Source organism: Schistocerca cancellata, chromosome 3 (genome assembly GCF_023864275.1).
Source record: "Schistocerca cancellata isolate TAMUIC-IGC-003103 chromosome 3, iqSchCanc2.1, whole genome shotgun sequence".
Classification (NCBI taxonomy): Eukaryota; Metazoa; Arthropoda; class Insecta; order Orthoptera; family Acrididae; genus Schistocerca; species Schistocerca cancellata.
In genome coordinates, this window is record NC_064628.1 from 482,462,003 (window position 1) to 482,478,689 (window position 16,687).

At 37.7% G+C, this 16,687-nt stretch overlaps 1 protein-coding gene across 1 annotated transcript in view; it reads left to right on the forward strand.

The window, feature by feature from the left end:
* Positions 1 to 6,199: 6,199 nt before the first annotated feature.
* The window catches only part of LOC126175254 (pentatricopeptide repeat-containing protein 1, mitochondrial), a 78,251-nt gene continuing 67,763 nt past the window's right edge, over positions 6,200 to 16,687 (forward strand). The window contains exons 1-4 of the mRNA XM_049921896.1: positions 6,200 to 7,101; positions 7,190 to 7,330; positions 7,770 to 7,941; positions 8,378 to 8,526. Of these exons, the coding sequence (XP_049777853.1) occupies positions 6,730 to 7,101; positions 7,190 to 7,330; positions 7,770 to 7,941; positions 8,378 to 8,526 (834 nt within the window). The 5' untranslated portion in view covers positions 6,200 to 6,729. The remainder of the gene's footprint in view (positions 7,102 to 7,189; positions 7,331 to 7,769; positions 7,942 to 8,377; positions 8,527 to 16,687) is intronic.

Genomic DNA, 16,687 nt, shown 5'->3' on the forward strand with positions numbered 1-16,687 from the left:
CAGTCAAAACCCTGATAATTTTTTTCTATAGCTTGAGTACTCTGGGAGGTTTCATTCTTCAGCACCCAAAAAAATTATGCCATATCTTACAGCTGGTATAAAATATGAATGGTACACAATTTTCTTAGCAGCCAACTCAGTTACTTTATTTAGAAACCTCAATGCATAAACAGAACCATTTAACTACTTCAGTGAGCAGTCCATATGATCATCCCGTGACAAGTTTTCGTTTATAGTCACTCCAAGAAATTTACCAGATCCTGCAATGATCAGTTCTCTGCCTTCACACCTTAACTAAGTTATATATTCAACAGTTTTTTTGGTCCTGAAATATGCAGTTTGTGTTTTTGTTAGGTTTCGTTTCATAGCATTATTATTTAACCAATTTTATAGTTCTTGAAGAATTTGTTTCATTTTCTGTGCTAATTCTTCAGTGTTTTTACAACCGACTATTGCTGTTGAATCATATGCATACAAAATCGTATCTGAAATTTCCTAACCTATCATTTATATAATACAGGAACAGAAATGGGCCTAGAATGGAGCCCTGGGTTACTCTTGCTTATATTTCCTTGCAACTAGAGCAGGCTTTCTCATCCTTATGTTCTATAAACATCCTCTGTTTTCTATTTGTGGGGTAGAATGAGAACCAAGTTAAAGATATTTATGGAGGCCATAAGAAGCTAGTTTGAGGAGCAGCTGCTTATAGTGTACCATATCAAATGCTTTAGTGAAGGTACAGAAGTATCAGATATGTACTCCTTGTTATCAAGGCATTTGATTATTTTAGTGTTTAGCTCATTAATAGCATGCACAACACTTTGTCCTTCCTAATCCCACATTGATTATTAAGAATAATGTTAATTTTTCTTACATTTTTCTAATTAGTTATACACTATTCGCTCAAATGCTTTAGAAAAAAATCTTAGAATTGATATTGAGCGAAAATTTCCTATTTTCTCTTGTCTTCCCTGTGGATAGGTCGAACTTGTGCATATTTCAGCTTGTCTGGAAAGGAGCCCACATCAAACGATTGATTTATTATGTGATAGAGTTGGGGTGCAACATTATCACACTCTGGTTTTACTATTTTTCTTGGAGTTTCATTCCAACCTACATATTTAAGAATTTCTAGGGATTTTATAATGTTAGCCACTTCACAGCAGGATATACGAGTAAATTCGGGTTCTCAGGATCCATGTCGCATTATATTGGGATTAACATGTGGACAAGGGAAATCATCAGTGTTATCTGAAGATAAAGTACCTGTTATATCTTCACATATATGTCTGAAGTCTGGAGCTCTTAAACACTTGCCCTGTGCATTTGAGAAAAGAAGTAAGAAGGTTTCTGGTAGCAGTGAAAATTGAAACTGACTGCAGCTCTTAATAAAGGGAATCAACTACAGGGTGTTTAGAAATTTCCATTACGAACTTCCAGGGCTTGTAGAGTGGGATGAGTGCATTATATTTTGAATAGAAACCCATGTCCAGGAACATACCATTTCCGTTCCATGTCAGTTACAATTCAGATTTTTATCTCATGCACATCCTCATAAGGAATTGAAATAAGTGTGACACAGTACAATTATTAGCGAACAATTCGAAAGGAAACATAACAAAACATACATTTATCACTTAAGCATATTTGTTTGTATTAACACTTAAACAGTATGTTCTGTACATATAGTGAGTTGGGTTCTTCTTTGTTTTGAAATAATGGAAACATGTAATGTTTAAGTGTTAATATAAACAAATGTGCTTAAGTGAAAAATAGATGTTTCATTACGTTTCCTTTCCCTAATAGTGGTAATTTGTCACAGTTAATTCAGTACCTCAAGCAGAAGTGGATGAATTAAACATCTAAACTGAAACAATCGTAGAATGGAAATTGTATGTTTCTGGACATGGTTTCCTATTCAAAATACTGTGCAGTCACTCCCCTCTGCAAGCTCTCGAAGTCTGTAACGGGAATTTCTGATCACCCTGTATACTACAGTGTCTTTTAGCGCATTTTCGCTAAGTATAACTCCAAAATTCGGTATAGAATGACTTTAATGTTTTGCCGAATTTAACTGGTGTATGGTGAGTTGTAAATAGCATTCAACACATCACACAAGAATACTGCAACTGTAGATTTGAGGACACGATATAAATATTGGAGAGATGACAGGTAATCGCCAGATGTCAAATATCAAAGCGTCACTTGTAGTTTCACTCCACCAAATACTGCATCTCTAATGTATTGGAATTTTTTTAAGTTCAGCTCGATATGCAGATCAACAGTTGCTCGAAATTTACTTTTGTTTTCCGAAAGTGGCTTAAGAATGGATTTTTGTTTATCAATACTACTTCGTTTATCAGTGTTTTTAATGCCCCTGCGTTATTTCTGCACAAAGTCCACTTCCAAATCCAACATGTATGTTCTCTTTTCTCTTTATTCGATTCTAGGTGCATTTCTAATGCCAGAAACTGAATGACAACATCAGCGTCTGTTCAAATAAACTCAGTTGACGACAGACAGTATTGAAAGCTGTGCATCTATAGTTTTGACAGGAGCTAGTGGAAAGAGCAGCATATGGCGCCAATGCCTTATCAGTCGTCATATGACTTGATGTGCCATCATTTTAGTTGCATGTGGAAATTGGTCTTAAGGCCAGGTTCACACAGACTGTGTGATGAGTTCGTTGCATTCTGCAGTGGCACAGTGAGATACCATTCACGCAGAACACCGCAAATTCTATGTAGTGGCACAGCATTCAGTATCGTGTCAACGAAAATCAGTTGGATGAGTATTAATGTTATACTGCAGGTTTTGGCATTGGAGCTGAGACAAGAGTTAAATACAAGGCAGATGAAACCCAAATGTTGGATCCGAAAATAGGGGCCATAAAAATACGTACAAAAGAAATGTTGTCTACTATAGCAAACCAACCGAGAGTAAATTTCTGCAGAGGCACCACTCTTCCAAGATTTTAGAACCTTATTATGATCGTTAATGTAGGCATTTCGAATAACTCCAATTTTTAGTTTAACAGCTGTCACATCACACTCAGGAGCTATTTCTCACAGTACTTGGTTTCACAAACCATGAGATTTACATAGACTCGCTTGTTTGGGTACTAGTATATATGAAGTTTATTTATTCATCCAAAAACCTGTGAAGATTGTGGGTTATGTAATTCGTTTGCAAATATTGTGGGTACACACACACACACACACACACACACACACACACACACACACACACACTGCTACAAAAAAGTTAACAGTAATGCTAGATTGTTATTCTTGTAGAACCAGAAGCAGCGAAAGTGTGCCTGTCGACCACTGTTTTCGCTTTTTTCACTAATCAAATGAAAACACACTGAAATCGAGTGGAGTACAGCAGCAGTTACTCCACGATAACTGCGGTGGAACGCTAGTCTTTCGAAATATAGCCACCAGATGCAGTAGAATGATCCTATCCAGTTATGGGAGAAGGCTAGAGCCGTCACTAAGTACTAGTGGTGGGCAGGAAATCGCGTATCTGTTAGAAATCGCAGTGACTGAGAAGTCACAGATATCACAGTAGCAACTTTACAGAATCTAACTGCGATTTCAGTCACAGTTAGCAGTCGCAAGTAGTATTTCACATTCAAAGACATGAGCCATCTTTTGGTCGAATTTAGCACTGCTTTCTGCGATTTCAGTGACAAGTCGCAACTAAGAGTCGCAAGTAGCAACTAAAAAGCGCGGTTAACAGTGGCATCTGTTGGCCGAAGTTCGTACTACGTCCATCTCTGCGGTACGCTATGGAGTCTTAACTGCGATTTCCGTGACAAGTCGCAACTAAGAGTCGCAAGTAGCAACTAAAAAGCGCAGTTAGCACTGCCATTTGTTGAGCAAAGTTCATACTACGCTATTCGCTACCGAGTCAAACTGCGATTTCTGTGACAAATCGCAACTAAGAGTCGCAAGTAGCAACTAAAAAGCGCAGTTAACATACTTTTCCTAGTGTCATCTGTTGACCGACGTACGTACTTCGTTATGAGAGCCTTGTGCCTCACGAGATCGTTGTGCTGTGTGTGCATATGAAGGGCTTATTTCAATAGTGGTACAAGTCCATTTTTGTTAATTTTGAGATATAGAGTCGTAAAGTTAAATGAGTGCTGAAAAATCTGCAGTTGAGATACCAGAAATATTCAAGCATATGGCTTCTTGCTAGAGATGAACCTTTATTTATGTTTGTTTGGATCACTAATTTCAGAAGCATTATAGACAGAAAAGTGTAGGTACTGGACTTGTACCACTATTGAAATAAGCCCTTCATATTACATGACGACATGCACATTCAGCATCAGTTATGGTTGGTCAAATACTGCTGTGACTCTGAATGTATTATATTAATAAGAAGCAACATTGCCTTTTTCTCCTGAAAATATCAAGTAACGTAACAAATGTGTTTGATTCTGCTTCCAATATGACAGTTTTGGTTAATACTCCACATGCCTACAGGACTTTGCAATGTTAACACAGCAGAACTCAGACATCTGTATAAGTGTAGAGAAATGAAAACAGTCATATGAATGCCTCACTTTTGTTCCGACACAGTTCAAGACTCGGGAGAAAAGTTTTACACCTGGTGTTCTACATGGCAACTTCACACACAAGAACTTTTTGCCGACGCTACTACCACCTACATAAGTAAGCTTTTCCTGTGGCACTTTCAAGTAATGCACTTAAGCTATTCCTGATTTAACTGGAAGATCTGTACTTCCCACTTTCATATCAACAGCCTCAAAATGCATATTGTAGACTTCGGGATATGTTACAGGTCAGTGTCACACCAAGATTGTGGAGAAAGGGGGGGGGGGCGGCACCTCGGTATCCAACAAGTGTTTACCAATAAATAAGTGGCGGAAAATTACGGGTATAGGACGGCTTAACATGTGGAAAATGAGATTTTTATTATTCACTCAATGTATTTAACATTTATTATTCCTTTAAAATCGCACAACAACTTCAATAAAACACTTTAATCAGTCACACACTTATTTCATAATTATTTCACTTTTAAACTGCAAATCCTCTAAGATCTGTCTTGAATCTTCACGAGTCTCTCTCAACAGCCTTGATGTGGATAGATATGTACAGCAACCAGTAATCAGCCAGAACTGCGTCTGCAAAAACACAAGGATTATTAAACAATTTTTGCTGTCACTTTACTAGCAATATAATTGACAGAGTAGATTGCTAATATTTGCTATATCACATTTGCTAATATTTGCTATATCACATTCGCAAGAACGATGTCACTGAAGTAATTAAGTCCATCAAAACGCTTAGAAACTAACCTCTCGTCTGACGAAAACGGTCTAAAGACTGGCAATTTCTTCAGCTCTGTTGACAATGATATTTTGAATTATCACTTTACTGAGTGACTGAAATGTAGTTCAGGTACCTATGAACATAACAATATGTTAGAATTCATTTTTTAAACACGAACTATTACGGTACTGTGCGGCTACTTACATATTAATTACACTATTAATATTTTCACAGTTGTTTCTTTAATACAAAATTAAAGCCAACGGAAGAATAAACGTAAAACATACTTACCAATGACAGGTTTGTTGAGATGCAATTTTCTGTGTGGACAGATGTAACTTTTTCATACGGTGGTACGTCGCAGAAATCGCAGGAGTCACAGAAATCGCAGAAGTAGCAGAAGTCGCAGAAATCGCGGAAGTAGCAGAAATAGCAGTAGCGGAGGGATACGCGACTTAGGTTCCTTAACTGCGACTCTTAACTGCGACAAATCACAGTTAAGAATAACAGATACTGAAAAGTAGCATTCACAGAAATCACTGATATCGGAAAATCGCAGTTTAGCCCATCACTACTAAGTACAACCAAGATGAACTTAGTGAGGTACGAAAAAGTTGCAACACTTGAGTGTCGCCACTGGAAACTCTTTGCTCACATGTGCAACTGGGAGTTGTGGCGTGCTCCTTTAATCCAAGGTACAGCCGGCACGGTAGCTCAGCGTGTTCGGCCAGAAAGCTCGTTGGTCTCTGTAATAAAAAAACTGAGGGGAAGGATCAACAAACGAACTTGACCGGATGTCATGTGACGTCCGCAACGAGCAAACCCAACGATAAAAAAAAAAGTACTGGGAGGCTGTTGTGCGGGAGAGAATTGTCAGAAGACAGTTCCTATCATCTTGTGACGTTCAAGGCGTCCGCGGTGTTTTCCTGTGCATCGGGCGAACGATACGGCCTGTCCTGGAGAGATGTATGGGATCCTTCGCGTCTCTGAAAGTGGCCTCATGTTCAATCGTTGACGTGATGAAACGTGTGCGATGGCGTACGAAGCTGATGTATTACTGGAGTGCCACTGCAGATACCACTACGGCAACACTCTAATTGCGTGTGGGAACCCGGCTTTACTGCGGTGAAGTTCAATGATTTATTGTATCTATCTACACAGACTGATGTGGACTGGCTCTTGTCTCTAATCTCTATTCTGTGTATAAGAATGGAGACAAATTATCGAACTGTTTGCTGTATCCAGCGCAAGAACTCGTTTGTTACAGATTTTAAGTTGGCTGCAGTGACGTAGGATGTAAACAATAACAAGCGCTTTGTTTTGATCTGGGTTGAGTGTTTTGGATGTGTTGTGATGAGGTGATAAGTGAAATTTAGATTTCTGCTCTGTGCTGAGTGTTACATTGTATTCAGTTGTAAATATGGCATGCGTTTCATTGGGTAAACGTTTGATAGAAACAATGCTGATCAACGACGGACGGAGATTCAGCGTTTTGCAAAGGTTGTGTATCCCAGCAACACATTTAGTTAATAATAATGGACTGCGTTTTGAAGATACAGAATCAAGTGCACGGATGGAAAGTAAAACGACTCCTTACAAACGTTCACTAAGAGTTGTAGATGATCCGGACACATTTGGAACATTATCTGCAGACCTCGAGAACGTTCAAGAGCAAGACGCCACAACAGATGTTGAAGAGGGTGGCAGATTTGACAGTATTAAAATTATTCCCCGGCGCAGAAGTCAGAAGTATTACCTTAACCTTATACAGCAATATGTTGAGCAACGAAATGTTAGCATACTGTGATACTTGTTCTTAACTGTGTTGATACTACCTTAAAAAGGTATGGCAGTTTGATGCATTTTCTTTTATTTTACAGCTAAAAGAAGCCATTAGTGTCTTGGAAACAAAAATGTTGAAAGAAGATAACGTCAAGCCTGAGTACTACATTTACACTGTACTTATTGCAGCTTGTGCACATGCTGGTTATTCGAAGAAAGCATTTCATCTGTATAACCAAGTATGTATTTGTGTAATTTCGTAGCTATTTATTTATATTCACTTAAATATTAAAAGAACGAGTACCCTATTTCCAGTAATTGTGTTAATGACATTTATAATTACCAGTCACCTAACAGGAAAAAAAAAAAAAAAAAAAAAACAACACTTGTGGCAACTCCCTCCAGAGTTCTACCTATGCAATTGGAAATATCTTGTCAAACACTACAAAAAAGAATCTCCCTGACGAAATATGTAGCCTAGAAAAATATTTATTTTAGGACTAATAATTTGTTTAGGCTTCTGATATGTATCTCAGAACAAGACTTACATTTGATTTTGACAAACGTAATTATTGTTTTATATTTATGAAGTCATACTATACTCTTCTATTTTTATATCACCTTTGCATATCATTTCTGAGGAGCAGATTCAATTATAAAATCTCTTTGTGATTTCAGATGAAAAAGCGGGGACTTAAGGTGACCGCGCCTGTGTATACCTCTCTCTTCAATGCATGTGCAAATAGCCCATTCCCCAAAGACAGTCTGAAACGTGCAACTAACTTGCGCCAGTTGATGCTAGAGAAGGGTGTCCAGCCAAATATCCTGAATTATCATGCAATGATTAAAGGTTTGTTAAGTCTTACTCAACAGAAAGTGACTTCATGGTAGTTAATAGAAGGAGCAAGGAAGATAACATCATTTACAGTAATCATTAGACATTATGTAAATATTCTGTAAATTATTACTTCAGATATTCGTAGGGTTACAGTTACATATTGGACCATCCCAGAAATCTTTGTTGCAGTAGGGAAACTGATTTTTAGTGCAGTCCAAGGTTTATGTTGGGTTGGATGGTGCTTGTTATTTGTGAGTTAACAAGGCTAAAGAATGTGAGCACAGAAAAAAGATCGGTAGCGAAGCCTAATGTGTACATCCGCGCCATATTGAAAAGTGCAAGAGGGGGTCCAATACATAACTTTTACCATTTGTACATTATATTCACTTTTCAAAAACTGTTTCCTAACAAACACATTTTCAATAATTTAAAATTCATGCCTGTGTAGCATTCGGACGCTGTGGCGATCTTATCACAGCACTCAGTATTTTTGATGAAATGACTGATAAGCAGTACGCAGTAAAAGAAGACACTTTTAACAATCTTCTCCAAGCTTGCATTTCTGATAAAAATGCTGGATTTCATCATGCTATTTTGGTAAGTGTTAATACTAAGTGCCAATAGTGGTAATTTGCTAGACCTAGTGACATAGTGTCTCTCTCTCTCTCTCTCTCTCTCTCTCTCTGTTTGTGTGTGTGTGTGTGTGTGTGTGTGTGTGTGTGTGTGTGTGTGTGTGTGTGTGTGTGTGTGTGTCAGAATCTGCTTACTGTATTCATCTCTTGGTTTCCCTCTATGATTTTTAACCCCCTCCATCCAGTACTAAATTGATGATTCCTTGATCTCTCAGAATATGTCCTACCAACCTATCCCTTCTTCTAGTCAGGTTGTGCCACAAATTTCTCTTGTCCCCAATTCTGTTCAGTACGGGCCTCCTCCATGTAATCTTCAGCATTCTTCTGTAGTACCACATTTCAAGCCAGCCGAAGTGGCCGTGCGGTTCTAGGCGCTGCAGTCTGGAACTGCGAGACCACTACGGTCGCAGGTTCGAATCCTGCCTCGGGCATGGATGTATGTGGTGTCCTTAGGTTAGTTAGGTTTAACTAGTTCTAAGTTCTAGGGGACTAATGACCTCAGAAGTTGAGTCCCATAGTGCTCAGAGCCATTTGAACCACATTTCAAAAGCTTCTATTCTGTTCTTGTCTAAACTGTTTATCGCCCAAGTTCCACTTCCATACATGGCTACGCTCCATAAAAATACTTTCAGAAAAGACTTCCAGACACTTAACTCTATATATTCGATGCTAACAAATTTCCCTTCTTCAGAAATGCTTTTCTTGCCATTGCCAATCTACATTTTGTATCTTCTCTACGTCAGCCATCATGAATTATTTTCCGCTCAAAACGGCTAAACTCATCTACTACTTTAAGTGTCTCATTTTCTAATCTAGTTCCCTCAACATCACCTCATTTAATTCATCTATATTCTATTATCATTGTTGTGATTTTGTTAACATTCATCTTATATCCCCCTTTCAAGACACCATCCATTCCTTTCGACTGCTCTTCCAAGTTCTTTGCCTTGTCTGACAGAATTACAATATCATCAGCAAACCTTTAAGCTTTTATTTTGTCTCCAAATTTCTTTGGTTTCCTTTACTACTTGCTAATTGTACAGATTGAATAACATTGGGGACAGGTTACTGTACAAGCTGTAAATAGCGTTTCACTCCCTGTCTTTCACCCCTGCTACCTTCATAGTTTTGAAGAGAGTATTCCAGTCAACATTATCAAAAACTTCCTAAGTCTACAAATGCTATAAACCTAGGTTTGCCTTTCCTTAACCTATATTCTGAGATAAATGCAAGGGTCATTTTTGCCTCACATGTTCGTAGATTTCTCCAAAATTCAAACTGATCTTCTCTAAGTTCAGCTTCTACCAGTTTTTCCATTCTTCTGTAAAGAATTTGTAATAGTATTTTGCAACCATGACTTATTAAACTGATAGTTCACTAATATTCACATCTGTCAACACTTGCTTTTTGTGGAATTGGAATTATTTTATTGATATTAAGGTCTGTGGGTATTTTGCAAGTCTCATACATCTCTGCAAGCCCAAAATTTGTTTGAACACTCATACATCTTGTCCGTCAGCTGGAAGAATTACGATGTATGGTTCTCCCAAGGTTGTCAGTAGCTCTGATGGAATGTTGTCTACTCCCAGGGCCTTGTTTCGACTTAGGTGTTTCAGTGCTGTGTCTGATTCCCCTCAGAGTATCATGTCTCCATGTCTCCCACCTCATCTTCATCTGTGCCCTCTTCTGTTTCCGTAATATTGCTGGCAAGTTCACCTCCCTTGTATAGACCCTCTACATACTGCTTCAATCTTTCAGCTTTCTCTTCGTTGCTTGAGAATAGTTTTCTATCTGAGTTCTTGATGTTAATTCAGTTGCTTCTCTTTTGTCTGTGTTATTGAAACAGTGATGCAAACATATGAGTTAAGTGTGTTCATTGATATCGTCAAATGATAGACACATTGAGGATCAGATAATACTGGTACAGCCATTTTGCAAATTATGTGCATTCCTCAAACCAGCATTTTCATCACTGCAATGACAATTAAAGTGTGTGTTATAATAGTATCTAATTTGTTAAATTAGATGATAAATGAGTCATTGACACTTTTATCAGTCTACTATTCCAGTTGTGGAAATTTTTCAAGATCCTTAGTTTTAATCACCATATGAAGTTAAGCTGGCAGAAGTGGTAGTGACCTTTTTTAAACATATTATGTAGCCATTTTCTGATCATGTATTCCTCACTTAAAGGGCAACAGGCATGTTGTTTGTGCTCCAAGAAAAAAATGTACCTGACAAGGGAACCTCCCCATCGCACCCAACCTCAGATTTAGTTATAAGTTGGCACAGTGGATAGACCTTGAAAAACTGGACACAGATCAATCAAGAAAACAGGAAGAAGTTGTGTGGAACTATGAAAAAAATAAGCAAAATATACAAACTGAGTAGTCCATGTGCAAGATAGGCAACATCAACGATAGTGTGAGCTCAGGAGCGCTGTGGTCCCGTGGTTAGTGTGAGCAGCTGCAGAACGAGAGGTCCTTGGTTCAAGTCTTTCCTCGAGCGAAAAGTTAACTTTCTTTATTTTCGCAAAGTTATGATCTGTCCGTTTGTTCATTGACGTCTCTGTTCACTGTAATAAGTTTATTGCCCGTGTTTTGCGACCACACCACAAAACCATGTGATAGTAGACAAAAGGACGTGCCTCTCCAATGGGAACCGAAAACATTTGATCGCAAGGTCATAGGTCAACCGATTCCTCCACAGGAAAACACGTCTGATGTATTCTATACGACACTGGTGACGGCATGTGCGTCACATGACAGGAATATGTTGTCGACCCACCTAACTTGTACATTTGGCGAATGAGTAAAAAGATTCTTCTACCTTGCCCGATTTAGGTTTTCTTGTGGATGTGATAATCACTCCCAAAAAAGTGATGAAAACATAAGTTTGTCACATAAACTGAAAATAAAAAATTAAACTTTTCACTCGAGGGAAGACTTGAACCAAGGACCTCTCGTTCCGCAGTTGCTCACGCTAACCACAGGACCACGGCGTTCGTGCGCTCATAGTGTCCTAGATGTTGCCTATCTTATGCATCAACTACTCAGTTTGTATATTTTGCTTACTTTTTCATAGTTCCACACAACTTCTTCCTGTTTTCTCGATTGATCTGTGTTCAGTTTTTCAAGGCGTATCCACTGTGCCAACTTATAACTAAATCTGAGGGAGGTGTGATGGGGAGTTTCCCTTGTGAGTAATAATGATACAACAGTTGGTCACGATCCAGTCTGTACTTAAGCTAAAATAACAATGTAAGTGACAGATTGCAACAGTAGGGAGCATTGTTGCCATTGAGCTGCTAGTCACATTTGACAAGGCTCTACATATACCCACGGAACACACAGTACTGGCTCTCGAGAAAGTGCTATGATTGGCTTTCGGCTGTCCCCTACCACTCAGCCTCCTGATACATCAATCACAAAGCTATTTTAACTGAAGTATAATAAAAATGGCCATGATGTTTTAAATATGAAATAGTACAATAAATGTTGTAACTCCAGATCATATCTTTAAATGACATTTATTTTATTTTGGTGAGGTCAAGTAACAGAATGCTGTTCACTGCACAAATGTTTCTCTTGGCTTTGTCACTGGTATTACCCTCCATTTGAAACTACTGCTTGTAATACATAGCTGAATGAGATAGTGAAGACATTAAAGTTGATGCAGTTGATGAAATGTACTCTGAATCTCTGATTGCCCCGATTATCAGATGTATATATATGGCAGAGAAAATTGTCTATTTCATACAAAAAATCCTTTTTGTTGTGGATTGAAGGGGCTCAGAAGAATCAAGTAATGGGCAAGTAGTCAGGCTTGCAATATAATAGGTGGGATAAAATGTTTTACCCTGTCAATATGACAACATTGTGCCTGAGGAAATGGTCATGTGTCAGTAGGAAACAGAGTGGCTGGAGTTACAGAGTAATCTATTGAAAGTAATGCTGTTGTTAACTCAAAAGTTGGCAGTGACACCACAGTTCTTGATTTATGTAAGCCTTATGTTCTTGAGGGATGTGTACACTTGTCTTCACCCAGTCTGAAAACTAGGTCAGAGACCCATTTCAAACTGGAACAAGGTGGAAGTTTTTTCACGTTACATTTTTCTATTTTCCCACATATACAGCCACTGCCAAAGGTTGGAAACTGATTTATTATCAGAAAAAGGAGAAAAAAAAGATGGCTGAACCGGGAATCGTTTGCATTTGTAGTATGACATTTCTCACGTAATAATATATATGAATATAATAGAGGGCCTTGTTTGTAGTACTTTCTTGGAGAAACACGTGTTTCATTTCTGTTTGTGGATGACATTTTCAGTGGGGGTTGTAGCATCCATGAAGGTCCATTTCATGTCCTAGCTTGCTATTGACTGAAGTAAAATTTCATTTCTAGTAGCTCTCATGCAGAAGTATTATGTCAAGTGTTCCAAAACTCAAGTGCAATTGGCCATGTCGCTTGCTGTCATCTGTTATTGCTATCATCCCACAAAGGAAAACTAGTACACATCTTCTTAGCATCGAAATCCAGTCACTATTCAGACTTACACCACTGCTTGTGATGAAAGTTATTGCTGTTTTTAATAATAAACATTTCTCCAAGGAATTCATTTGAAAATTACTGTATCATATTACTATTAGTGTTATTTTAATGAATGGATAAGAAAGACTTTGTTAGCTATATGGTTAATCCTCTACAAACAGTATTTGCAGATGTTAATAATGAGCTAGATGTTGGGTGCCCGAAACCCAACTAGCAACAATCACTTGGAAAGGAGTAACTCATAACAAGGAGAATGGTATGGAATCACTATTTGATATAAGGTTAAGTTATGTGACAAGATAATCCACAAGTCTCCAGTGTTTCTGTTGTTCCAATCTCCATTAACAAAATTTCAACTAATTATGTTCTGTTTCTAATCTGAGAACTTGCTCGTGTTTGACTTGTCCTCTATTTCAGGTGAATTTGAGATGACTGTAGTACAATTTTTAAATGTCTGTCTGAGGTCTGATCTATTTCCTGAATTTCTATAGGTAATTTTTGTTGCAGCAACTCACCCACCAAAAGATTGTGATTCTGGTTTTGTCACACATCTTCTATTTCATTATGCATCTTACTTCAAAATACTGTATAGCTAGCTGATAATGTTTTCTTACTGGGTAGGTACTCATGAATATATGTTCTTGCACTCAATAAATTTCTTTTACATTCTTGGCTTGCCAGTGAAAGAATGTATTGAGATCAATAATGCACCAGTTTTTTAACAAAGTCCCTGCTCAGGTCATCGCACTTGACACAGCGTATTTCCGGTGAGTGTATTCCAGACATAGAGTACAATTATGGAAAGGTTGATCCCTTGTACACCAGCTACAGTCTCAGCATTGGACCCAAAACATTTTGCATCTACAAATTTCCTATTTTCCTTAGATGTGAAAGGACCCGAAGCTGAATAAACGGTGAAAGTTGTAAGAATATACTGTAGCACGAATGACAGGAGCTCAGTGGCTCTACAGTTAAGTGCCTGACTGTGGATCCGAAGGTCTGGACTTCTACCTGGTCAGTTGTAGGATTTTTTACTGTATTTTATCACTTTTTAACCTTGGACGATGTTTGTTAAGTGAGAATTACTGAATTGCACAATGTTTCACAATCCACATTACACTAGGCACCCTGTAAATATACATGTGATGTCTGTGCTTTCAGATGTGTTCAGAAGAACAGACATCACTTATGTACAACTAACACAAAGACAGCCAGTGATCTCTAAAGTGCAGATGCACACATGGCTCAAACTCTTACAGGAATCATCAAAATGCTGTGAGTAATGAGGATAATTGGCAAGTATGTGGATCAACTGAGAATCTGGCTCTGACAGAAGGCATGCAGTTGTGATTGCCATGGTGTCCAGATGGCTCAGTGGTCAGAGCATCTGCCTAGTAAGCTGGAGACCCAGGTTAAATTGCAGTCCGGAACTAATTTTCAACTTTCCCCATTGATTTAAATCAATGCTCACTTCCAATGTCTGTAATTCCTTTGTGTCCCCTATAACTGGCTGAATAAGTTAGTGCAGAAGTTGGTGGAAGGCAAGGGCATAAAATCTTCAACAGAACCATGATCAGTAAAGTGTTGTGGTGTTAAAACCAGTTTTACCTTTTTAGCACAAATGATACACCAAAACTTGTGTACTTGGCATGCTTAATTGCTTACTGTCATATAGGATAATAATATTTCAGGCATCCCAGTACAGGAAGAAAGAATAGCAACATTTTCTGCCATGTCATCTAGCTTGTTTCATGTTCCATGGATCATTTGAATGATAAATCATAATGATGCGGGGTGAGTCACTTTATTAATTTGTAAATCAGCATTTTATATCACTGATTAAGTGACCAAAAATATTAGTTGCAGTATTGTGCACCCCTTTTCTTGCCAAGGACAATCTTAATGTGAAATGATTGATGTCATTGTTTCTTCTTTTATTGTGATTATGTACCTCATTGTTCATTTTGAAGTGCAGTGGATTATTTACAACAGACTTTTGAGGGAGTAAATATACTGTGGAGCATTAGGATCTGAGTGCCCCACCCCTTAAACAAGATATTAGTTAGTGAGCACCACATCTTATTCTTGCAGCTTGTTTTTGAGCAATGAAGACTTCCTTTCTTAAAGATGAGTCACTCCAGAACATTATTCCATATGACATTTTTCACTGAAAATACACAAAATACATCAACTTACTGATTTGCCTCCCCCCAAGATTTGCAGTGATTCTAAGTACAAACTAAACTAAATTGTTTTTGAAGTTCCAAAATGTGCTTTTTCCACCTTAAATTCTCTTCAATATGGACACCAAAAATTTTTGTACTTTCCACTGTATTGATTATTTCTTCACTATGTATTACACTTATCATTGGTGTAGTCCCTCTAGATGCACAGAACTGAATGTGTTGTGTACTTTTAAACTTGAGAGTGAGACCATTTGTAGAAAACTAGTCAATGACACTTCTAAGAACATTTTGTATCAGTTCTTCTGTTGCTGTATGTATGCTTCGACTGATTACAGTACTAGTCTTATCCGCAAAAAAACCAATTCTGCTTGTTGTACATTAAACAGAAGATCGTTTACATATATGAGGAACAATGGTGGACATAAGATTTGAGCCTTGGGAAACCCCATATGTGATTTCTCCACTGATTACATCTACATGACTATTCTGCAATTCACACTTAAGTGTTTGATAGAGGGCTTTATCAGACCACTTTCACACTATTTCCCTTACATTCCATTGTCAAACAGCGCACTGGAAAAACAAACACTTAAATATTCCCATGCAAGTTCTGATTGCTCTTATTTTATTGTGATGATTATTTCTCCCTGTGTAGGTGGGCATCAACAGAATATTTTTGCATTTGGGGAGGAAGTTGGAGATCAAAATTTTGTGAAAAGGTCTCACCAAACAAAAAAAAGCCTTTGTTTTAATGGTTTCCACACCTACTTGTGTATCATAGCCATTATACTCTCTTCCGCATTACATTGGTTGAATTACTGGTTAGATATGATTTTATCTGTTGCCTAGCTACACCATCAATTCCATAAAACAATAGTTTATCTAGGAGAATATTGTGATTCACATAGTTAGACACCTTAGATAAATAAAAGAAACACTAACCAATGCTGTTTTATTATTTACCACTTGAAAAATTTTGTGAGTGAACACTAACTAGAGAATCTCTTCCGAAATCCAACTATAATTTATTGAGGATATTACTGTTGTTCAGGTGGAATATTATTCTAAAATATATCACCTCAAAAATTTAGGAAAATTATGTCAAGTAGTGAAACAGGTCGGTAGTTATTGACTACTCTTTTATCACTCTTCTTATAGAGTGGGCCTAACAATGGCATATTTCAGTCTCCCTGGAACAATCCCTTGAGCTAGTTATGCATTACATATTTCAGATAAGACAGGGCTTATCACATGAGAACAAATCTTTAGTATTATGTTGGAAACACAATCAAATCTAGATGAGATTTAATTTTTAAGAGAATAGCTAGATAATTTTCTTAATTTCAATGGGAGAAGTTGGTGATTGAATTTTATAGTCCTTCCATTTTA